Below are 24808 nucleotides of genomic sequence, written 5' to 3' on the forward strand. Positions count from 1 at the left end.
ATCGGAAGTGACTTAAGCGTACTTGGGATGGCCATGTATCCCAGAATACATTTCGGCAGAACATAGGAGCAGATAATAAAAATAGAAATCTGAAATACATATTTTTCTGTGTCCCAGAACGCAGTTTTAACATCATTTGAGGCGAGAAATTAGTCATTTAGAATTCAAACATGTGGTTTGTGTATTAAGATATAACATATTTATAATTTGGCAGCGACGTTGGTTGGAGGTGATCAGCTCCACCTCTGTAGCATTACCTCAGCCTGTCCTGATGAAATGATCCGCTGGTTCAGACTGACAGCAGTCTGTCACTGAAGCTGCTCCTCTGTCTGTGTATGGTGCTGTGTAGTGGATGGTGTGGATTGTCTATGATGGACAGGAGCCTGTTGAGTGTGCGTCGCTCAGCTATGGATGTCAGCTGGGAAAGATGACCTTGGTTCTGAGGAACAGGCAGGGATGGCAATCATGTGTGGGCATTGCTTAGCCTACAAGTATATGAAGATAAGTGGGTGAGTAGTCCAAAAGGTAGTGTACAAATGTGTGTGTGTATGTTAAACCAAGTAATGTGTGAGAGCGAGTGTTATTTTCAATTCCCCATTTATGATTATATATTAATCAATAAGCTAAAGAAAATAACACTGAAAGGAAAAAAAAAATCATACAAAAAACGTACTACTAAAACATTTAAAAACACCTGAAAAAGAAGAGTCATTAAAATGAAAGTCCACAAAACTGCTAGACATCATTACATCAAACCTGCAGGGTCAAGAAAAATCAAGAATTAATTCAATCAAACAAGAATCTAAACTCATCAACACTATTAAACTATGCAAATCACACACGAGGAAACATAGCAAACCAAGAAAAATACACCCTAATAAAACACACTTATCAAAATATTAATCATTTAAGCTAGAGGAACATACAACATACAAACCATAGACCAAGGCAATTACGAGGGATCACTTAGTATACAGTGATCCCTCGTTTATCGTGGGGGTTAAGTTCTAAAAATAACCCGCAATAGGCATAATCAGCGAAGTAGTCAGCTAAATTTTTTACAATTATTATATATGTTTTAAGGCTGTAAAACCCCTCATCACACACTTTATACACTCATCAGACATTACAATTTTCTCACATTTCTCACTAGTTTAAACACTCTCAAAGTTAAAACCTTTGTATATTTTAAAACATAAACATGTTATGGAATGAAACCGAAGACTTTCAGGCTCAAACATTTGTTTGAGAAAAAAAAATATAAACGTTTTACTAGCTATTAGAAATAACAAATAAAATTTTAATGATCAACCTACGAGGACACATAAGAAATTATTATGTGACGCGTATTTTTAACTATGTTTTGACTATTAACTATGTTTTGACTAACTATTAACTATGTTTTAACTAACTATGTTTTGACTAACTATTAACTATGTTTTGGCTAACTATTAACTATGTTTTGACTAAGTATTAACTATGTTTTGACTAACTATTAACTATGTTTTGACTAACTATTAACTATATTTTGACTAACTATTAACTATGTTTTGACTAACTATTAACTATATTTTGACTAACTATTAACTATGTTTTGGCTAACTATGAACTATGTTTTGACTAACTATAACCATGTTAACGGTGTAAAATGAGAATCAGGTACATTTTGATTTGCTCCAGTTTCTTCTCCTCAGCTTGGATGTAGTTCTTCAGAGACGTGAGCAGGTCCTTCTCTGTGAACAGCAGGTCAGTCATCTTACCTGCACGCACACGCACGCACAGACACACACAGACACACACACGCACACACTGAAGTTCACACACGTCCAGCTCCTGTTGTCACATCAGCAGATCATGGTTTTACTCACTGATGGAGGTGAAGAAGTCGTCATGAGCCGAGGACGACGTGAGGAGGAGACAGAGGACCAGAGACGACCAACACCAGGACGCCATTCTGCCTCCGCACATATAATATAGTAATACATATAAATAGTATGCACCTTTTCAATTCAACCTTTACTTTTATACATTCAAGCTTTACATTTACAATTGCATTGTCTCGTTTGTGCTCGTTCTTTTCAGGTTACTGTCGTTTGTCCATAGTAAGTAAGAATGTTTCCGACGGTTGTTACGCCTCAGAAGACCGGTGTGACTGGTTAGGGTTTGGCTCAGCACGTCTTCTAAAAGTACCTTTGTATCAAAATGAGAATTCGATAATTACATAATTGTTTTAATTACAACAATACAATTGTCCAGTTGTGACAAATGTAACACAATTATGAAACATTACATTGGATTACATGTCATTTAGCAGATTAAGCGACTAATTTCAAGTAAGCCAAACTATCAAGTGTTGAAACAGGATTTAATTAAGGGGTGGAGTGGCTCAGTGGTTAAGACCCTACTTTCTGTACGAAAGACATCATGGTTGCAAGTTCGATTCCACCCCTGGCTAATTGTACTTGATTCCATTGTAAGTCGCTTTGGATAAAAGCGTCTGCTAAATGACATGTAATGTAATTTTTGCTTTAAGTCGATATTTTATGTCTACTTCCATATATATATATATTTACATACGCTGCCTGGCCAAAAAAAAGTTGCCACCTAAAAAAAAGGGTCACATGGTTGGAGCGCCTTTAGCTTTGATTACTCACTCATTCACTGTGGCATTGTTTCCATAAGCTACTGCAATGTCACAAGAATTATTTCCGTCCAGTGTTGCATTGATTTTTCACCAAGATCTAGTATTGATGATGGGAGAGTCGGCCACTGAGCAAAGGCTTCTCCAGCACATCCCAAAGACTCTCAATGGGGTTCAGGTCTGGACTCTGTGGTGAAAATGATGTCTCATGCTCCCTGAACCACTCTTTCACAATTTCAGCCTGATGAATCCTGGCATTGTCATCTTGGAATATGCCCATGTCATCAGGGAAGAAACAAATGCATTGATGGAATAATCTGGTAATATATAATCTGGTACAGTGTATATTTACAAACATATACACTTATTACTTTTTTTCTTGAGTTATAGTTTACAGTAACTACCTTGCAATTCAATGCTGTGTTTTTTCTGGTTGCCAGTTTCACTGTATGTTTTCTGTGCAATGACAATAAAAGGAAGTCTAAATCTAAGATTTAGAAATAATCTACATGTATCATCGCAGTTCAAACATAAGCACAATACTTCCATTCATCTATCAAAGGTCCCCGACACCACAGTCATTCCCCCTTAAGAGTAATTAAGAGATAGGATAAGATATTTATTTATCTTTTAGTTATCTCACAATTACAAATACAATTACTAAACACTCCTTTAACTAACTGTTGACATGTTTCACTGTAACAGGTAATCACGCGTACATCAATTAAACTAAATTAACTCAAACAATCGATTCATCATATCATTAACTTAAGGACAGTGACTGAACATTCGATAGTCCTCATTTTATTATTTACTAAACATGTTTTATAGGATCGTGTGTGACATGACACCAGCAAAAATATTGACTTTGTTTTCTTGCTTAAACATTCAACAACTAGTTAAATAACCTGAGTTGGAAAATTCAAGAAGTAAACTCAACAAAATCTTACTCAAGTGTGTTTAGGTCATGTTATGGCCATTGGGTTAAAGAACTGACTTTAACTAAGTTGTTGTTTATGAAATAATGTCTGGATTAATAACTAAAAATATACAGTCGAGCAGATTCTTATGGACCGGATGTCCGTGAATGCATCATAAAGACAGGTGTGTGTGTGTTTTTTACCTGCAGGTCAGAGAAGAAGAGAAGAGATGAGTCCCCGCAGATCCACGCGTTTCTTCTTCTTCTTCTGTTTGAATCAGCTGTGACTTTAATGTCAAACATGTTATGAAGAGGATAATTAACGTCTTTCTTCCGGCTCAGAGGTTGAAACAGGTGCAGCCACGAGAAGGCTCGAGCTGCAGACCCGCAGACCACTCGACGACACACCTCCCCGCTCAACGACACACCCCCCGCTCAACGACACACCCCCTCATACTACACGACACTCTGATTGGGTCACAGGAGAGACTGCGCCTGAAACGTGATGACGTTACTTTTATTGAAACTTTATTTACACACGCGTATTTCACTGACACTTGTTGACAGAGACTTTTACCCCGCGACAGGAATAGAGAAGAATAAACACTCGTGTTGATTTTTATGAACACAGAAATGTTCTTTCTGTGAAATTTGTGAATAATTAATGTCACTTTGTAAACTATGAAATGTTATAGCCAAACTATTAAAATATATAAATGCCGATTGGAAACAGGCACACAGTTCTTTCAACATTTAATTATCACGCTGATACAATATACTATCACGTTATAACATGATACTGACCCCCAAAATTCCACTGTGAACACACTTCTGTACAATGTAACATTTTGAATAATTTCATTTGTTTTTGCAAACTTCCAACATCATGGCAACCTGTCTGTTACAAAAAGGTGTGTTTAATATAGGCCTACATTTATTGAATGTCTTATTAGTCTGTAGTTTGACATGTTGTTCAACTGGACAGAACAACGATTAGAACTAAAAATAAAAAGTCTACTTAATCATGTTTTTAACCTGAAAAAAACCCTCCTAAAATTCTGTGCTTGTGTGGTCCAGGTGGTGACAGACAGATGTTAAGTAGACGAGATCTGCTGAGTGCGTCATTAAGGAGATGTTACCTATTTCCAGGAAGATATATGAAACATTGGTATCTGAATCAAACCCAGCCAGTTGGACATCAGTAGGTATTTTGATGAAAGTAAAACAAATGCACTGAAACCCTTGATTCTGCACAGGAAGTTGCATAACTTTCAAATCCATGTAATGAATGATATATTGTTTTTATTTGTATTTGCATAGCAGACAATTAACTATTTACATGTTTCTAAAAGTTGTCAGGGATTACAGGCGCCTAACGACAAAGTCCTCACTCTCTAAGGCTTTCCAGTTTGCGCCTTGCTTCCTTGGACATGTGGCTCTGAAGCGGAGTTATCTCGCTGATGAGACAAAATAATGAAGTCATTAATGACACTCACATACATTATGGGATATAAACTGTTGTGAACATTGGATTAACAGTTTCCTAAATGATCAGTTTACCTGGAGTCAAACTCAGTTCCACATGTGTCCATGTCTTAGATAGATAAGACGGATACTTTATTGATCCCGAAGGAAACTGAAGACATTCAGTCTTTGTCTTTGTCCAGGGAGATGGAGAGGACAGCTGCAGGGACGTCGATCAATGATGAAGAATTCAGATTGTGTTGGACATGTTGAGCGTGTGTTAAAAGGAGACATATGCAGTCATATAAAATATGTAGTGTCAGTGTCTGATATTTCACCTCTGTATGATCTGCAGACTTCTTATCTGTCTGTGGACTTTCAACCACTCCAGACAACAAGTGCATCACCTGGTCCACTTGGTCATCATCTTCAAAAAGACTGAAGACACTGTCCTCCTTCTTGGCCCAGGGAGACACAGTGTTGCCTGTGATGATTTTCTATAAATATATTATAGGTGTTTAGCTTGGGTATTCATATATAAATACACAAACACCACACAAAATGCCATTGTCACTCACCTTAAGGTGTTGCAGCACGCCTTCATCCTGAGTAATGACATGAATGAACAGACAACTGGAGTCACATGGTTGCTGTTTGGCTTGTTGGGCCTTTCCTAAAATTAAATGATACGACGCATAAATATGTAACAGTGAATACATGTGATGGAGACATTTTCTTTCCCTGATCCTAAACTGCCTAAACGTCTTATAGAATTCGGGTGGAAACCCGTCACCACCTGGCGATTTACCATTCTCCCCCATCTCTTTCTCCGTAATATCTGAATTCAGGAATGTGTTCTGTGCTTCTCCTGTAGATGGCAAGTCTTCATACTCTCCTCCCCTGGTGAGGTTGGTTGTGTATACAGCGTCCTGTAGTAGTCCTCCAATGCCCCTTCTATTTCCTCTGGCTCTCTCAATAGCTTGTTGGTTTTGGGGTTCCTGATCTTATGTACAGTGTTAAATGCTTGTTGTGGCCAATCATTTATTTGCTTTGGATCCACCTTCATGAACCGAGTTTTCTTCTCCACTTGTGGTATGGAGTTCCAGTCTGGTTCTTTTGAGGAGTGCTGTTTGTGCTATTAGTTTCCCTCTTGTCACCACCTTCATTGCGTCCCACAGGATATTGGGTCCACCTCCCCATTATCATTTTCCTCCCTATATCTGATTATATCTCTCTTTATTTCCTCTACTAATCCCTTATTATTCAACATGCCAACATTCCACCTCCAGACTGTGTTCCTCCTTCTACTTATTCGATTCACTGTCAAGTATTTCGCACTCTGATCTGACAGCTCTGTAACTCCTGTCTCTGTGTTTGTCACCCGTGTCACATGTGGATGTGAATAATGTGTGACGTCCCTATCCAGTGTATGCATGTCTCACCATATGTCTGTGAGTCCCAGTTCCTGTAAGTTTATGTATCTGGAGATATGTGTCCTAGTTTTCCTTGTGCTCGTCGTAATTTAGCAGCACATTAAGTTCCCTCCACTTCCAGAGCTGTGATATCGAATAATGTCACACAGGTTAATGGACGTTACCATTTGACCTTCCATTTCCCCCCTCACTATCATTAATGTCTTTGTTTATTTCAAATGTCACTTCTTGTTAGTGTAACCACCCCTCTCATGTTAGTTTGCTTAAATGAACTGTAGAATGTGTTGTTGTATCTGAATCTCTTCAGTTTCTCATGTTCCTCTTTTGATAAATGAGTTTCTTGTAGAAAAATAACCTTCGAAATGTTGTCATCAACGTTCCCCTTTTAATCGGATCATTCGCACCATTGACATTGAAGGACACCATGTTGATGCCTCTATGTTGCGCCATACTTCCCCTCAGTGTATCGCTCTGTCGCCCACATGTCACAAAACACAATCAACAATATGAATTAACAGAATTAACAACCGCTAAGTTCAACAAACACATGTTAAAGAACAAAACCTGGTCTTCCAAGACAGATAACGTTTATCCCCCTTTTCCCTGCTGGCGGGTGGGGGGGTAAAGCCTCTCCTTGTGAAAGGGCCCCCCCTAGTGGCGAAGATCACCCCTGCAGTTGATCTCATTCAACATTCAAATTAAACTCAGGAGCGTTTTGTACAGTTTCTATTCAGTATTTTAACCCTCAGCTTTTAAATCTTCATCCTTAATGACGAGAAGAGGAGAAAGAAAAGACAGAAATAATAATAATAATAATAAAAAAATAACATATCGCCGTTCTTTCATTTGGAGAAACCTAATACTTAATAAAACCGGAAGTTGATTCGAAGCCTTTCAAAATAAAAGCGAGCATACCGGAAGCACGTATATTTCGTTGCCGATGTTTATTTCTTTGGTCTTTATTTTATGTATACAATGTAAATATGTGTATGTGTATCCATGTGTTTAATTAAAAAACTTTATATCTTTCCAGTTTAAATAGATAAGGTGAAAAGACGCAGGGAAATAATAAAGATAAAAAACAAACAAAATATTATAAAAAAAATAAAATACAAAACGTTATGACCACTTCTACTGATAATCAGTGCAAACTAGATGTACAGCTATTGTTATGAAACATTATTAGCCTACTCAAAACATGCGTTATTTTACTCCAGTGTTTTAATTTAAGTCATAAAAAGGACAGCTGTTAGTTTAGTGTGCACTACAAATTCATTTTGAAATAATAAATCTCTGTACTGCTGCCTGTTCTTTGCTTCTATACCATTATTTATCATTGAAAATTTAGCCCCCTGCACAGTTGGATCATTTACATATTGATTTACTCATTTGTTTTATATAGGCATATCTTATGTGTGTTTGTGAGGGTTGATGATTTTAAATGAACTTAGCTTTGTGTAAGTGAGTGAATGAATACCTAGTTACATGAGCCAGATAACCACTAACCTCTGTTACAAGAGAAAACAGCAGACACAAAACAAACTTTCAAATGTCGTTTTATTTTATTTTTGATTTTTTTTGGCTGATATAACTCACATAAATTTTGACCTGCAGAGCAGAGAATGTGATTCTAAACTTTTCATTTTTGAAAGTCTAAAACTGTGAGGTGAGGTGTCAGGTGTTCTTCCCTTTTACCAGCCAAACCACAACCTGTCAGAAGTTAGTAGCGTTGGCTCATACTTATGAGTACAAACACACAGACAAATACAATATGCTTACCTTTAAATAAAATGCCACCTTCAGTGTGTGCCTCTGCAGCTTGCACAATTGTGTTGGTTTCACCTTCAGGCACAGGGGGCAGTGAAATTGCTTGCAGCATGACGTGCAGCGTTCAACTTTGGGCGTAATGCCGGTACTTAAGATTGAAATATGCATCTGTAAGAGACAAATAATGTCGTAATAAGTGAAACAAAATTATATAAAAACTATATGATATAACTCAGCTTTCTTGGTCTTTGAGTAGGAAAATGGCACATTTAAGTGAGCACTATCGATATGCTAACAACGCTAAAAACTACCAAAAACTACCAAAACTCAATTCTTTCAAATTAATATAACTTTACAGGGCAACATAACGTTCTAGTGAATAAAGACTGTTTCTTCTTATGAAGTTGTTGTCACTTGACTTTTACTCACCTCGTCGTCTCCACACTTCACATGGGGAGCGGAAAATACGTGCTTCCAATATGTTCGCTTTTATTTGGTATATGTGCTTCCGGTATGCTCGCTTTTATTTTGAAAGGCTTCGAATCAACTTCCAGTCCTGACAGTGCAGCTCTGCAGCCAGACCGTCTTGGGCAATAATTGCTTGGAGGTTTGTTCGGCTGCGGTTTCGGCGCTGATGCTCTGTGCGCTCTCGGAATCTCCAGCTTAATATCCTGTGACAATTTAATTTATCCACGTATTCAGTAACAGAGCCTCCTTCAGTCCCCACAGTCGGATATTATTTCTTCTTGATCTCCGTTCTAATTCAGATACCTTCTCTCGGAGTTTGTTTTGTTGTTCTAACGAGGCTTTGAGAATTTCCTGGATTTCCTTCATCTCCTCCCTGAGTTTGTCCATATATTCCCTCAATTGTCCCACATTTTCATGGACTCCTTTGAGATTGTCTTCCATATGTTTGCCAATAAGGTCTAATTTGGCGTCCATGCTGTGCTGTCCCCTCTCGATTTTAGCTTGCATGCTATCTAAGCCATTCTGCAAGCTAGTTTGCAACGCGTTCACCCAGCTAGGTTGTTCAATGTCGCCAGCTAGCTAGTGTTCATCTTCCACATAGGCCTGCATCTTTCCCGACTGTTTTTCAACCCTCGTCGTTCTCTCTCTTCCTTTCGTACTTTGTGATCTGTCCATGATCTATACTCTCACGACTTCTACTTGCAACTATGGGGTTTCTTCCTTGTCTTTTTTTAATTTGGCCGGGAGCTCCCGTTTTTCGCTGCCTATCGTCTCATCAGCTAACCGGACAATACCAGTGTTTACCTGCAGGGTTTCCACAACACACGCAGCTCCTTTACGTCGATTTCATGTGAGAAAAATAGACGTTTAGAGTGCAAACTGCGGTCGACCTGTCAAGAAAGCGCTTCATTGTGGATTTGCTCCGGTGTTGTCGGAGATATTAGCGCAGCTAGCGGCTAACAGAGCTCGCCGGAGTTCACCCAGGAGAGCGTGCGCTCGGCGCTCCGAGTGCCCGCGGAGAGCAGCGCTTTCCCGGGCTGCGCCTCTGAAATGTCCCGCTTATTCTGACGGATGTTTCAGGATAAATCAGGATAAACACAAACGTCGTTGAAGGTCAATTTGGTTTGAAACTGAAATGTCATCATTTAATCTGTTTTCCACGAAAATAAAGTTTGTAGTCAACAATAAACTGAAAGTGTTAAATAATTAAAACAAAGAACTTAAAACCAAATCAGCAGTTGACAGAAATAAATAAAAAAAACAAATCAGAAGGATTACTGGATAAACAGTGACATTTACTATTATAAAAAAATGATATATTTTTTAATCCACATTCAATCAAAAAAATAAACATATGACAGAATTTTTTCAATCAAAAAAACACATGATCACACACACACACACAGATGGAGCAATAATGTGTGTTTTTAACAAAATAAATAAATAAAAATGTTCTCCAGTTCTGGACCAATAAAGTTTTTCTTTATCAATAAAATTTGCGGATCAGTAACTCGCTTTGGAGTGATTCTGGAAAGTTTTCTGCTTTTCAAAATAAAATCTGAATTGATCACAGAATCTGATCAATAATGGACGATCGGCTCATTAATTGTGGAACAAAAAGTCAAATTGGTTGTAAAAGTTACACTTAAAGGTCACATGTCCACACACACGCAGGAAAATAAACATGTGACATCACACGTGCGGCCTGAGGGGGGCAGTGTTAGCGTTGCTAGTCTGTTTTGCGGAGACCACAGCGTCTCCTGAATTCTTGTCCTCGCTCATGGATCCATTTATTGGACACTGCAGAGACACAGACAGGAAGTGACGTCACAGTGAAGCAGAAACTCCCTAACCACATGGTGGCGACAGCGAGCGCCGCAAACTCACCCCATTTGCTCCCGACCAGAACCGGACAGGCGGCGTGTCTCGTCCGATCGTCTCCTTCTCCGCTGGCATAAAGGTTGTACCAGAACACGGCCGTCCCCTGGACACAAAGATCAATACACTGATCAATAACCTTTAATCAATCAATTCAAACACAAACTGCTCTCATACATTTGGTGAACTGCACCTTTATGGGCTTCACAGCAACTCTGACATCAGTGAAGACTGTGGCGCCCCCTGCCTGTACGTCACTCATCTGCAGCAGGAAGGACACGAGTGTTGAGAACACATGGAAGCGACAGACTGACAGAATAAAGTATGAGTACGTAAACTGACTGACGTAAAGCAGCCAGGTGGCGATTCTCCTTCCGAACTCCTCTGATTTGTCTTCCTGCAAACAGGAAACAGGAAGTGGGTCAATCTGAGGTTCCAACCCTGCAGCATCGCTCACATGTTTACAAACAAATAATCAATTTTAAAAAATTAAATAAAATGTGTGTACTAAATATTTACCGGTCCAAAGTCATAGTGAGGCTCGTACTGTCCACCAACACCGTAGTTAGCCACCTACACACACAGACACACACACACACGTCAGCTGACTGATGGCGTCTTCCGTTCTGTGATGTCACCAGGAGGGGGCGTTACCTGCAGGTGTTCGGCTGTGGACATGTCCAGACCCGTGATGTCCTCGATCCTCTGGTTGATCTTATCGACGACTGGATGTTCGTGTTCTCTGAGCCACGCGCTGACGAGAGAGGAGGAGGGGGCGGGGTCAATGTGAGGGGGCGGGGTCATCAGGAGTCAACATGAGACAAGGGTAAACTAATATAAAACTAAAACTTAGATTCAGTCGATTACTACGGAGCCACTGAAGAGACATGGTGAGATATTTGTTCACAATATATTTTAAAAACTCACCTGTAACCATGTGATTTTATTTATTATGTTATTAAACTGTGAAAATGAAAGTGAAAGAAAGGCAGATTTTTGTTGTTGTTTATTGTTATTTTTGATTTGGTTTGATTTGTCAGTGCAAAAAAGTCATAGTTTAGTATGTCGTCCAAAATGTGACCAACAATGATGTCACATTGAAGATGACTCTTAACTACGTCTGATCTCCTCAGTCCCTCGAGGTCCATAAATAACACTTCATATAAAACTTACTGTGAGGTAACACAAAGAAATAATTCTCACGATGTCCCTCCTCCGTAAATTACAATAACATTTTAATGAAAAAAAGGTGGAGCATAAATAGGCGGTGCAAAGAGAGGGGGCGTGTCTCACTTCTTACTGATGCGGTAGTCAACACTTTTTGCCTCATGGACGCCTGCTCGTTGTAGCTGAGGAGCCAATCAGCTGACAGTTAGTGACCTCTGACCTCTAGTCAGGGGTTAACATTTTCAAACTCTGCAGAAATACACAGCTGTATAAATAAAAAAACAAACTGGCCACTGTACAGCGGCCATTTTGTGTCCTGCAACGTACGACTCACCCGGGGCTTGGCGAGCTCTTTGACCGTCTCCATGTCTTTGTCCGACACAATGTCATGGTAGCGGACAATGAGGGGGCGGTCCCACTCGACCTCCTGCTTCACTGGACCAATTACGTACCTTGGATGGCGATTGTTGTCGTAGTAACGGCAGAAGAGGCGGATCTGCCTGCGTGGCGTCTGACAGAAAGACGAGCATTGTGCAAAACTTTTGAATAACCTTTGATTGCGCTGCGGTTACGACGTAGGACGGGGGCGGTAACGTATTGTGTCACTTCCTGTGCTTCCACTGGTGTTACGCTGTGTGTCTCCTGCGCTCTCTGCGGTTTTCTATCTACTGGAACGATCGATTAACTTAACACTCGTTTTATTACTAATACTAGTACTAAGACTAATACTTTCACCCGCTGCTTTTGCTTAAACTCTATCATTTACGTAGATCACGTATGGTGTTTCTTTCTTTGCTAGCGTAAAGTTAGCTTAGCCGCGATGGCTTCTCTCTCTCCTTCTCCTGCTCTCTCCTGTGTTGTGTGCCACATGTTTAGTTACTCCTCTGCCTCCTTTAGCGATAAAAGTACTTGTAAAAAGTGGATGGAGGCGAGGCTTAGTGAAGTAGAAACTCGGCTCCGCACCATAGAAGCTAAATCAGTTAGCCAGTCCCCAGTAGTCGGTGCGGACCACATAGCATTAGCTCCCCCAGCAGCTCCCGTGCAGCCGGGAGACAAACAGGGCAGCTGGGTGACTGTCCGCAGTAAGAGGCGTAGTGTTAAGCCTAAGAGTCCTGTCCACCACCAACCTGTTCACACCTCAAACAAGTTTTCCCCTCTCAGCACCACACAGACTGAGAAACCAACTCTGGTAATTGGTGACTCCATCCTGAGGAACGTGAAAATAGCGACGCCAGCGACCACAGTCAGGTGTTTTCCCGGGGCCAGAGCGGGCGACATAGAGTCTTATCTGAAACTGCTGGCTACAGATAATCGTAAATTCAGTAAAGTTATTATTCACGTCGGCAGTAATGACACCCGATTACGCCAATCGGAGGTCACTAAAGTTAATGTTAAGTCTGTGTGTAGGTACGCACAATCTATGTCTGACAGCGTAATCTTCTCTGGTCCTTTGCCCAATGTAACCAGTGATGACATGTATAGCCGCATGTCGTCATTCAATCGCTGGCTGTCGAGGTGGTGTCCAGAAAACAACATTGGGTTTTTAGATAACTGGCAAAACTTCTGGGGGAAACCTGGTCTCATGAGGAGAGACGGCGTCCATCCCACTTTGGATGGAGCAGCTCTCTTATCTAGCAGCTTAGGGCATTTTATTAGAAATCCTTGATGTTGTCTATGTACAGACCTGAGATCATGTATGTTATGATTTGGTGCTATACAAATAACACTGAATTGAATTGACCTTTGACTGACCTTTGACTAACTCTTGACAAACCTTTGACTAACCTTTGACTAACTTTTAACTAACCTTTGATTAACGTTTGACTAACTCTTGACTAACATTTGACTAACTTTTAACCAACCTTTGACTAACTTTTAACTAACCTCTTACTAACTCTTGACTAACTTTTAACTAACATTTGACTAACTCTTGACTAACCATTGACTGACATTTGACTAACCACTAACCATGACTGACCTTTGACTAACCTTGACTAACTTTAACTAACTCTTACAACTTTGACTAACTCTTGACTAACCATTGACTGACCTTTGACTAACTTTTAACTAACCTCTTACTAACTTTTGACTAACATTTGACTAACTTTTAACTAACCTTTGACTAACTCTTGACTAACCATTGACTGACCTTTGACTAACTCTTGAATAACTTTTATCTAACCTTTGACTATCTTTTAACTAACCTTTGACTAACCTCTGACTAACTTTTAACTAACTTTTGACTAACCTTTGACTAACTCTTGACTAATCTTTGACAACTTTAAACTAACCTTTGACTAACTGTTTACTAACCCTTAACTAACTTGTCTAGCATTGTGAGTGTGATGTCGTTGAAAGTCGTGTTTGAGCACTTCCTGTGTCCTCACCATCGACACGCCTTCGCCTCGACACAGCTCCTCGTAGCTCCACATCACTGGCAGGAAGTCATCGGGGACATTGTGTGTCGCCACCTTTGGTCTCCTTGCAGACTCCGCCCCTTCCTCCGCTCCCTTCTGATTGGACAACTGATGCTCGTAGTACTTTTGATTTTTGGTAGCTCGCTCGTCCGTCGGATCTTAACATGACATCGCAAACAAGGTCAGAGGTCAACCAAAGCTGAACATGGCCCCGCACTTTTATTCTTATATGTTATATTTTTGTTACCCACCGAGCTCCAGCAGCCTCTTGGTGAGCTGCAGCGCTCTCTCCAGCTCCCCCTGCTGGTACAGTGAGTAACTCAGATAGTCCAGGACGGTGATGGCGTCCACGCTGCTGGACGTCTCTCCCTGGTCCAACTGCTTCAGGGCCTGAATCATCCACAGCTGCATGTGATAGTAGTCGTCTTCAGAGTACGCCACCCTCCCAATGTCGAAGCAGTCGCTGACCGTCAGAGAGCCGCGGTTAGAGGAGGAGCCTGAGCAGGTGACAGACACCAGGTCAAAGGTCAACACAGGAGCCAGTAGCTGTATCCCAACTCTGTCGACCGAACATTTTAAATTAATTTATTAATTAATCATATATTTATGAACAAATCTTGTTTGTATTAGAACAGATTTGCCACTGGCACGCAAAGAATTATGGGATATTGTCGGCTGAGAAGGATACACCAGACCTATCCTTCCCAAACAAGCTAACGTCGGCCGCATACGTCGGCCAGATATGAAGGAGTCGACGTAGACTGTTTGAATTGGGACAGTCTACGTTGCTGCACTGGGACACTTTTTGACAACATCCGGCCAACGAATCCACGCTCCGTAGGGTGTGTATGGGACACAGCTAGTGTCTCAATGCTCCCTAACATGTTGCTAATGTGACATAGTGGGCAGGGCTGACCTGGCAGGTGTCCAGTGGCGATGGCGTCCGTGTCCAGCTGGTACGTGTCCTGCAGTCTCATCAGAGCTTTGGCTGCTCCGGTCTCATCGTCAGAGTCAGGGAAGTTCTGTCTGTGGACAGTGAGGTTAGAAACGAAGACTGAGAGACAGACAAGCAGACACAGAGAGAGACAGAGAGAGAGACACACACAAAATAAATCACATACACCCTTGTTTCAAACACTTTATGCTGCCATGAATGACAGCAGGCTGTGTGTGTGTGTGTGTGTGTACCATCAGACATGTCACTCAGCACCAGACTCTCTTGCTCCGCCCACTCAGTGTTGAGCCTCTTGATCAGTTTGAAGGCGTTCACTGGATGACCGAGGAAACCTTCAGGGTCCTGAGTGGCAGCAGCTGAGAGGACTTCTAGTTTATCAGCCCATCTACACACACACACACAGGGAAACATTGTCAGGCGTATTGGCCAACTATTAACTATGTTTTGGCTAACTATTAACTATGTCTTGACTAACTATTAACAATGTCTGGCTAACTAATAACTATGTTTTAACTAACTATGTTTTGACTATTAACTATGTTTTGACTAACTATTAACTATGTTTTGACTAAATATAAACTATGTTTAACTAACAATTCACTATGTTTTGACTAACTATTAAATATGTTTTGACTAACTATTAACTATGTTTTGGCTAACTATTAACTATGTTTTAAATAACTATTAACTATGTTTTGACAAACTATTAAATACATTTTGACTAACTATTAACTATGTTTTGGCTAACTTAACTATGTTTTGACTGACAATAAAAAATGTTTTGACTAACTATTAACTATGTTTTGACTAACTATTAACCTTTTTTGGCTAACAATTAACTATGTTTAGACTAACTATTAACCTTTTTTGGCTAACTATTAACTATGTTTTGACTAACAATTAACTATGTTTTGACTAACTATAAACTATGTTTTGACTAACTTTTAACTATGTTTTGAAAAACTATTAAATACGTTTTGACTAACTATTAACTATGTTTTGACTAACTATGAACTATGTCTTGACTAACTTAACTATGTCTGGCTAACTAATAACTATGTTTTAACGAACTATTAACTATGTTTTGGCTAACTATTAACTATGTTTTGACTAACTATTAAAAATGTTTTGACTAACTATCAAATATGTTTTGACTAACTATGAACTATGTTTTGACTAAGTATTAACTATGTTTTGACTAACTATTAACTATGTTTTGGCTAACTATTAATTATGTTTTGACTAACTATTAACCTTTTTTGGCTAACAATTAACTATGTGTTGACTAACTGTTAACTATGTTTTGGCTAACAATTAACTATGTGTTGACTAACTATTAACTATATTTTGACTAACTATTAACTATATTTTGACTAACTATGAACTATGTTTTGGCTAACTATGAACTATGTTTTGACTTACTATTAACTATGTTTTGGCTAACTATGAACTATGTTTTGACTAACTATTAAATATGTTTTGAATAACTATGAACTATGTTTTGACTAACTATTAAATATATTTTGACTAACTATTAACTATATTTTGACTAACTATTAACTATGTTTTGGCTAACTATTAACTATGTTTTGACTAACTATGAACTATATTTTGACTAAGTATTAACTATGTTTTGACTAACTATTAACTATGTTTTGGCTAACTATTAACTATGTTTTGACTAAGTATTAACTATATTTTGACTAAGTATTAACTATGTTTTGACTAACTATTAACTATATTTTGACTAACTATTAACTATGTTTTGACTAACTATGAACTATATTTTGAATAACTATGAACTATATTTTGACTAACTATTAACTATGTTTTGGCTAACTATTAACTATGTTTTGGCTAACTATGAACTATGTTTTGGCTAACTTTAACCAAGTTAACGGTGTAAAATGAGAATCAGGTACGTTTTGATTTGCTCCAGTTTCTTCTCCTCAGCTTGGATGTAGTTCTTCAGAGACGTGAGCAGGTCCTTCTCTGTGAACAGCAGGTCAGTCATCTTACCTGCACGCACACGCATGCACAGACACACACAGACACACACACGCACACACTGAAGTTCACACACGTCCAGCTCCTGTTGTCACATCAGCAGATCATGGTTTTACTCACTGATGGAGGTGAAGAAGTCGTCATGAGCCGAGGACGACGTGAGGAGGAGACAGAGGACCAGAGACGACCAACACCAGGACGCCATTCTGCCTCCGCACATATAATATAGTAATACATATAAATAGTATGCACCTTTTCAATTCAACCTTTACTTTTATACATTCAAGCTTTACATTTACAATTGCATTGTCTCGTTTGTGCTCGTTCTTTTCAGGTTACTGTCGTTTGTCCATAATAAGTAAGAATGTTTCCGACGGTTGTTACGCCTCAGAAGACCGGTGTGACTGGTTAGGGTTTGGCTCAGCACGTCTTCTAAAAGTACCTTTGTATCAAAATGAGAATTCGATAATTACATAATTGTTTTGATTACAACAATACAATTGTCCAGTTGTGACAAATGTAACACAATTATGACACATTACATTGGATTACATGTCATTTAGCAGATTAAGCGACTAATTTCAAGTAAGCCAAACTATCAAGTGTTGAAACAGGATTTAATTAAGGGGTGGAGTGGCTCAGTGGTTAAGACCCTACTTTCTGTACGAAAGACATCATGGTCGCAAGTTTGATTCCACCGATGGCTAATTGTACTTGATTCCATTGTAAGTCGCTTTGGATAAAAGCGTCTGCTAAATGACATGTAATGTAATTTTTGCTTTAAGTCGATATTTTATGTTTGCACTACTTCCATATATATATATTTATATACGCTGCCTGCCCTAAAAAAAAGGGTCACATGGTTGGAGCGCCTTTAGCTTTGATTACTCACTCGTTCACTGTGACATTGTTTCCATAAGCTACTGCAATGTCACAAGAATTATTTCCGTCCAGTGTTGCATTCATTTTTCACCAAGATCTAGTATTGATGATGGGAGAGTCGGCCACTGAGCAAAGGCTTCTCCAGCACATCCCAAAGACTCTCAATGGGGTTCAGGTCTGGACTCTGTGGTGAAAATGATGTCTCATGCTCCCTGAACCACTCTTTCACAATTTCAGCCTGATGAATCCTGGCATTGTCATCTTGGAATATGCCCATGTCATCAGGGAAGAAACAAATGCATTGATGGAATAATCTGGTAATATATAATCTGGTACAGTGTATATTTACAAACATATACACTTATTACTTTTTTTCTTGAGTTATAGTTTACAGTAACTACCTTGCAATTCAATGCTGTGTTTTTTCTGGTTGCCAAGCAACAAACTTTCGTTGCCAGTTTCACTGTATGTTTTCTGTGCAATGACAATAAAAGGAAGTCTAAGTCTAAGATTTAGAAATAATCTACATGTATCATCGCAGTTCAAACATAAGCACAATACTTCCATTCATCTATCAAAGGTCCCCGACACCACAGTCATTCCCCCTTAAGAGTAATTAAGAGATAGGATAAGATATTTATTTATCTTTTAGTTATCTCACAATTACAAATACAATTACTAAACACTCCTTTAACTAACTGTTGACATGTTTCACTGTAACAGGTAATCACGCGTACATCAATTAAACTAAATTAACTCAAACAATCGGTTCATCATATCATTAACTTAAGGACAGTGACTGAACATTCGATAGTCCTCATTTTATTATTTACTAAACATGTTTTATAGGATCGTGTGTGACATGACACCAGCAAAAATATTGACTTTGTTTTCTTGCTTAAACATTCAACAACTAGTTAAATAACCTGAGTTGGAAAATTCAAGAAGTAAACTCAACAAAATCTTACTCAAGTGTGTTTAGGTCATGTTATGGCCATTGGGTTAAAGAACTGACTTTAACTAAGTTGTTGTTTATGAAATAATGTCTGGATTAATAACTAAAAATATACAGTCGAGCAGATTCTTATGGACCGGATGTCCGTGAATGCATCATAAAGACAGGTGTGTGTGTGTTTTTTACCTGCAGGTCAGAGAAGAAGAGAAGAGATGAGTCCCCGCAGATCCACGCGTTTCTTCTTCTTCTTCTGTTTGAATCAGCTGTGACTTTAATGTCAAACATGTTATGAAGAGGATAATTAACTTCTTTCTTCCGGCTCAGAGGTTGAAACAGGTGCAGCCACACGGGAAACCACGCCCCCTCTGTAAAAACTGCAAAATAAAAAAAGTCATCAAGCATCGATCAAGTATCCCAGAATGCATTTCGCAGCAACTAACAGCAAATACAGTGATAACTCCGCGTCACCTGTTACCCAATAAATCTGGAATTATGACGGTTTTTGTGTCGCGGAAAATAGTTTTATGTCGATTTCATGCGAGAAAAGTAGACGTTTACACTGCAAACCTGCGGTCGACTTGTCAAGAAAGCGCTTCATTGTGGATTTGCTCCGGTGTTGTCGGAGATATTAGCGCAGCTAGCGGCTAACAGAGCTCGCCGGAGTTCACCCAGGAGAGCGTGCGCTCGGCGCTCCGAGTGCCCGTGGAGAGCAGCGCTTTCCCGGGCTGCGCTTCTGAAATGTCCCGCTTATTCTGACGGATGTTTCAGGATAAATCAGGATAAACACAAACGTCGTTGAAGGTCAATTTGGTTTGAAACTGAAATGTCATCATTTAATCTGTTTTCCACGAAAATAAAGTTTGTAGTCAACAATAAACTGAAAGTGTTAAATAATTAAAACAAAGAACATAAAACCAAATCAGCAGTTGACAGAAATAAATAAAAAAACACAAATCAGAAGGATTACTGGATAAACAGTGACATTTACTATTATAATAAAATGATATATTTTTTAATCCACATTCAATCAAAAAAATAAACATATGACAGAATTTTTTCAATCAAAAAAACACATGATCACACACACACACAGATGGAGCAATAATGTGTGTTTTTAACAAAATAAATAAATAAAAATGTTCTCCTCCAGTTCTGGACCAATAAAGTTTTTCTTTATCAATAAAATTTGCTGATCAGTAACTCGCTTTGGAGTGATTCTGGAAAGTTTTCTGCTTTTCAAAATAAAAGTGTGTGGTTAAATCTGAATTGATCACAGAATCTGATCAATAATCGACGATCGGCTCATGAGTCGTGAAACAAAAAGTCAAATTGGTTGTAAAAGTTACACTTAAAGGTCACATGTCCACACACACACAGGAAAATAAACATGTGACATCACACGTGCGGCCTGAGGGGGGCAGTGTTAGCGTTGCTAGTCTGTTTTGCGGAGACCGCAGCGTCTCCTGAATTCTTGTCCTCGCTCATGGATCCATTTATTGGACACTGCAGAGACACAGACAGGAAGTGACGTCACAGTGAAGCAGAAACTCCCTAACCACATGGCGGCGACAGCGAGCGCCGCAAACTCACCCCATTTGCTCCCGACCAGAACCGGACAGGCGGCGTGTCTCGTCCGATCGTCTCCTTCTCCGCTGGCATAAAGGTTGTACCAGAACACGGCCGTCCCCTGGACACAAAGATCAATACACTGATCAATAACCTTTAATCAATCAATTCAAACACAAACTGCTCTCATACATTTGGTGAACTGCACCTTTATGGGCTTCACAGAAGCTCTGACATCAGTGAAGACTGTGGCGCCCCCTGCCTGTACGTCACTCATCTGCAACAGGTGAACAACACATAATAACAGGTAAAGTACGAGTACGTAAGCAACACAGATACAGCAGCTAAACAGGCTGACGGACGTAAAGCAGCCACGTTGCGATTCTGTTTCCTGTGTCCAGGTCCTCGAAGGCATCAGGCTCGTCCTTCTGCAAACAGGAAACAGGAAGTGGGTCAACCTGAGGTTCCGACCCAGCAGTGTCGCTCACGTATTTACAAACAAATAACACAAACATTTACCCGTCCAAAGTCATAGTGAGGCTCGTACTGTCCACCTACACCGTAGTTAGCCACCTACACACACACACACACACACACACACGTCAGCTGACTGATGGCGTCTTCAGTTCTGTGATGTCACCAGGAGGGGGCGTTACCTGCAGGTCTTCAGCTGTGGACATGTCCAGACCCGTGATGTCCTCGATCCTCTGGTTGATGTTATCGATGACTGGATGTTCGTGTTCTCTGAGCCACGCGCTGATGAGAGGGGGGGGGCGGGGTCAATGTGAGGGGGCGGGGTCACATCTAACAACAATGTAAACAACTCTGCCCTCACCTCTTCGACACTCTGTAAGGAGCTGTGATCAGCTGACCCGTCTGAGCCTCGTGAACCGTCGCACGCTTGAGCTACTTCAGCGATCACATGACCCCATAGAGAGAGAGAAAGAGAATCACCTGTCTGTCACCAGGTGCTGCTGACCTCTGACCTCCAGCTGACACTTTAATCACAAAACCGTCAAACCCTTGAATCTGAAAACAAATCTGCTGACTCGCCTGTTAGCTTAGCTGTTAGCTTCATCTGAGGGAAGCTATCCGCAAAAGAACATTGTGTCACTAAACATGCGTGCTAAAGCAAAAGACGTTAAAAACGCGAAAAAACAAAATCCTGTTTCCAGTAAAGCCGGTAACTCACCCGAGGCTTGGCGAGCTCTTTGACCGTCTCCATGTCTTTGTCTGACACGATGTCATGATAGCGGACAATGAGGGGGCGGTCCCACTCGACCTCCTGCTTCACTGGACCAATCACGTACCTTGGGTGGCGGTTGTTGTTGTGGTAACGGCAGAAGAGGCGGCTCTGCCTGCGCGGCGTCTGACAGGAAGACGAGCATTGTAAGTGCGATGGCGTGGAAGGTCGTGTTTGAGCACTTCCTGTGTCCTCACCATCGACACGCCTTCGCCTCGACACAGCTCCTCGTAGCTCCGCCTCACAGGCAGGAAGTCATCGGGGACATCCTGCGTATCCCCTTTCTGTCTCCGTGCAGACTCCGCCCCTCCTACTGCTCCCTTCTGATTGGACAGCTGATGCTCGTAGTACCTGAGGTTTCTGGTAGCTCGCTGGTGCGTCGGATCTAAACATGATAAATATAAATAAACTAGGTCAGAGGTCAACCAAACACTGACCATGTCCCCGCCCCTTTATTCTTCTTCAATATTTCATCCAGTTTTACTCTTATATGTTATATTTTTGTTACCCACCGAGCTCCAGCAGCCTCTTGGTGAGCTGCAGCGCTCTCTCCAGCTCCCCCTGCTGGTACAGTGAGTAACTCAGATAGTCCAGGACGGTGATGGCGTCCACGCTGCTGGACGTCTCTCCCTGGTCCAACTGCTTCAGAGCCTGAATCATCCACAGCTGCGTGTGATAGTAGTCTTTCTCTGAGTACGCCGACCTCCCGATGTCGAAGCAGTCGCTGACCGTCAGAGAGCCGCGGTTAGAGGAGGAGCCTGAGCAGGTGACAGACACCAAGTCAAAGGTCAACACAGGAGCCAGTCTTTTTACCACTGGACGGGGCTGTGGTGGTGGGCGGGGCTGACCTGGCAGCTGTCCAGTGGCGATGGCGTCCGTGTCCAGCTGGTACGTGTCCTGCAGTCTCATCAGAGCTTTGGCTGCTCCGGTCTCATCGTCAGAGTCAGGGAAGTTCTGTCTGTGGACAGTGAGGTTAGAGACGAAGACTGAGAGACAGACAGAGAGACAGATAGAGAGAGAGAGAGAGACACGCAAAATAAATCACATAAATCTTTGTTTCAAACACTTTATGCTGTGTGTTTAGGCTGTGTGTGTGTGTGTGTGTGTGTATACCATCAGACATGTCACTCAGCACCAGACTCTCTAGCTCCGCCCACTCAGTGTTGAGCCTCTTGATCAGTTTGAAGGCGTTCACTGGATGACCGAGGAAACCTTCAGGGTCCTGAGTGGCAGCAGCTGAGAGGACGTCCAGTTTATCAGCCCATCTACACACACACACACACGTATTAACCTACATAACACATAATTCTGATTTATTCACTACATACGTTTTGATTTGCTCCAGTTTCTTCTCCTCTGCTTGGATGTAGTTCTTCAGAGATGTGAGCAGGTCCTTCTCTGTGAACAGCAGATCAGTCATGTGACCTGCACGCACACACACACAGTATTATAATTATAATTATTATTATTATTATTATCATTATAATCACAATCAGAACACACACACACACAAAGAGCAGATCACGGTTTTACTCACTGATGGAGGTGAAGATGTCGCCATGAGCCGAGGACGACGTGAGGAGGAGACAGAGGACCAGAGACGACCAACACCAGAACGCCATTCTGCCTCACACGCACACACACTTAAATGTGAAAATGTTTTATTTTCTGTCATTTTTCAGCTTCTTAAATGTGAATATTTTTATTTTCTGTCATTTTCAGCTTCTTAAATGTGTATTTTATTTTCTGTCATTTTTCAGCCTCTTAAATATGAATATTTTCTAGTTTCTGTAATTTTTCAGCTTCTTAAATGTGAATATTTTTATTTTTCTGTCATTTTTCAGCTCTTAAATATGAATATTTTCTAGTTTCTGTCATTCTTCAGCTTTCTAAATGTGAATATTTTATTTTCTGTCATTTTTCAGCCTCTTAAATATGAATATTTTCTAGTTTCTGTCATTTTTCAGCTTCTTAAATGTGAATATTTTTATTTTCCATCATTTTTCAGCCTCTTAAATATGAATATTTTTATTTTCATTTTTTTCAGTTTAAATGTGAATATTTTTATTTTCTGTCATTTTTCAGCCTCTTAAATATGAATATTTTCTAGTTTCTGTCATTTTTCAGCTTCTTAAATATGAATATTTTCTGTTTCTGCCATTTTTCAGTTTAAATGTAAATATTTTAGTTTCTGTCATTTTTCAGCTTCTAAATGTAATATATTTTCTGTCATTTTCAGCTTCTTAAATGTGAATATTTTTATTTTCCATCATTTTTCAGCCTCTTAAATGTGAATATTTTCTAGTTTCTGTCATTTTTCAGCTTCTTAAATGTGAATATTTTTATTTTCTGTCATTTTTCAGCTTCTTAAATGTGAATATTTTCTACTTTTTGTCATTTTTCAGCTTGATACATTTAGATATTACTATAAATCAAGAAATCACCACAAGGTGGCAGCAGCATCAACTATTTAGTGAGTGGACTGTTTTTAGATTTGCACAAAGTTTCCTGAATAATCCCCAGATTAAACACTGCTTTAAATGTCCACAGAATCAACTTCATTTACTATAAATACATTGATTTAGACTGAAGTTATACAGAAATATTACTTAGTTTCCCACGTGATTTTAGATGAGCAAAGAAGTTAGATTTAAATATATATGAATAAATGTAATAAAACAGTGTTTGTTTTCTGTTTAACGTGAATGAACACAGGTCCGTGAACGCGTCATGAAGACAGGTTAATGTTACGGTCAGTAGCTGCAGAACATTCCAGAACACGAACACCAGAACCTCCTCCTCTTCCTTCTCTTCTCCTCTTTCTTCTTCTTCTTCACAAATAATCTATGTCGTGTTTTCCACCAAACTATGACCGGAAGCGTCACAGAATACAGGTGAAAAGTAACTTTATTCCGGTTGAGTGGTGAAAACAGGTGCGTTTTATTTACCGCTATTTTCTTCCTCTTCTTCTTCTTCTTCTTCTTCAGAACCCGCCGCACACACACACAGGTATCTATCCTTCTTCCCCTGTTAAATCCGTCAGGCT

General features: G+C 40.0%; 2 protein-coding genes and 2 long non-coding RNA genes across 10 annotated transcripts; all 4 read right to left on the reverse strand.

The window, feature by feature from the left end:
- Positions 1 to 1667: 1667 nt before the first annotated feature.
- On the reverse strand, positions 1668 to 3798 carry LOC122759503. Of its 2 annotated transcripts, XR_006358270.1 has the most exons (4): positions 3765 to 3795; positions 2124 to 2190; positions 1869 to 1954; positions 1668 to 1760 (listed from the first exon to the last, which is right to left on the reverse strand). It is a non-coding gene; the product is annotated as an uncharacterized LOC122759503 (long non-coding RNA). The 2 variants fall into 2 exon arrangements; XR_006358269.1 differs by lacking the exon at positions 2124 to 2190 and having other exon boundaries at positions 3765 to 3798.
- A 1414-nt stretch (positions 3799 to 5212) lies between these two features.
- LOC122759508 lies at positions 5213 to 10032 on the reverse strand. Its single transcript, XR_006358271.1, has 5 exons — positions 8654 to 10032; positions 8237 to 8392; positions 5603 to 5697; positions 5363 to 5521; positions 5213 to 5244 (listed from the first exon to the last, which is right to left on the reverse strand). It is a non-coding gene; the product is annotated as an uncharacterized LOC122759508 (long non-coding RNA).
- Positions 10033 to 10136: 104 nt separating this feature from the next.
- LOC122759507 (prolyl 4-hydroxylase subunit alpha-1-like) lies at positions 10137 to 19167 on the reverse strand. 3 transcript variants are annotated; one of them, XM_044014430.1, is made up of 16 exons: positions 19140 to 19154; positions 17492 to 17558; positions 17237 to 17322; positions 17032 to 17128; positions 15343 to 15494; positions 15071 to 15208; positions 14406 to 14651; positions 14125 to 14312; positions 12072 to 12248; positions 11864 to 11919; positions 11225 to 11324; positions 11090 to 11143; positions 10917 to 10967; positions 10764 to 10832; positions 10580 to 10676; positions 10137 to 10492 (listed from the first exon to the last, which is right to left on the reverse strand). In XM_044014430.1, the coding sequence occupies exons 3-16, from the start codon at positions 17319 to 17321 to the stop codon at positions 10422 to 10424; spliced, it is 1581 nt and encodes a 526-aa protein (XP_043870365.1). In that variant the 5' UTR covers position 17322; positions 17492 to 17558; positions 19140 to 19154; the 3' UTR covers positions 10137 to 10421. The 3 variants fall into 3 exon arrangements, with proteins under 3 accessions (XP_043870365.1, XP_043870364.1, XP_043870366.1); XM_044014429.1 differs by lacking the exon at positions 17492 to 17558 and having other exon boundaries at positions 19140 to 19167; XM_044014431.1 differs by lacking the exons at positions 12072 to 12248; positions 17492 to 17558 and having other exon boundaries at positions 19140 to 19167.
- Positions 19168 to 20043: 876 nt separating this feature from the next.
- Positions 20044 to 24757, reverse strand: LOC122759506 (prolyl 4-hydroxylase subunit alpha-1-like). Of its 4 annotated transcripts, none has more exons than XM_044014428.1 (15): positions 24711 to 24757; positions 23300 to 23385; positions 23091 to 23160; positions 22876 to 23027; positions 22611 to 22748; positions 22275 to 22520; positions 21960 to 22147; positions 21712 to 21888; positions 21355 to 21425; positions 21176 to 21275; positions 21039 to 21092; positions 20882 to 20947; positions 20728 to 20796; positions 20544 to 20640; positions 20044 to 20456 (listed from the first exon to the last, which is right to left on the reverse strand). In XM_044014428.1, the coding sequence occupies exons 2-15, from the start codon at positions 23382 to 23384 to the stop codon at positions 20386 to 20388; spliced, it is 1584 nt and encodes a 527-aa protein (XP_043870363.1). In that variant the 5' UTR covers position 23385; positions 24711 to 24757; the 3' UTR covers positions 20044 to 20385. The 4 variants fall into 4 exon arrangements, with proteins under 4 accessions (XP_043870363.1, XP_043870359.1, XP_043870361.1 ...); XM_044014424.1 differs by having other exon boundaries at positions 23091 to 23187; positions 24711 to 24756; XM_044014426.1 differs by having other exon boundaries at positions 23091 to 23187; positions 24514 to 24746.
- Positions 24758 to 24808: the final 51 nt, after the last annotated feature.

This window comes from Solea senegalensis, linkage group LG18, assembly GCF_019176455.1.
Source record: "Solea senegalensis isolate Sse05_10M linkage group LG18, IFAPA_SoseM_1, whole genome shotgun sequence".
In the NCBI taxonomy this organism is placed as follows: Eukaryota; Metazoa; Chordata; class Actinopteri; order Pleuronectiformes; family Soleidae; genus Solea; species Solea senegalensis.

Bases quoted from the DNA above. Each gene is read 5' to 3' on its own strand.
- LOC122759506 (XM_044014424.1), bottom strand. From the start codon at position 23,384: ATGGCGTTCTGGTGTTGGTCGTCTCTGGTCCTCTGTCTCCTCCTCACG. The intron at 21,889-21,959 runs GTGAGGACACAG...TCTTCCTGTCAG, and splicing joins GAGGCGAAGGCGTGTCGATG to ACGCCGCGCAGGCAGAGCCG. The intron at 20,457-20,543 runs GTGAGTTTGCGG...GTGTCTCTGCAG, and splicing joins TCTGGTCGGGAGCAAATGGG to TGTCCAATAAATGGATCCAT.
- LOC122759507 (XM_044014429.1), bottom strand. From the start codon at position 17,321: ATGGCGTCCTGGTGTTGGTCGTCTCTGGTCCTCTGTCTCCTCCTCACG. The intron at 17,129-17,236 runs GTGAGTAAAACC...GTGTGCGTGCAG, and splicing joins CGACTTCTTCACCTCCATCA to GTAAGATGACTGACCTGCTG. The intron at 15,495-17,031 runs GTACCTGATTCT...GTGTGTGTGTAG, and splicing joins AAACTGGAGCAAATCAAAAC to ATGGGCTGATAAACTAGAAG.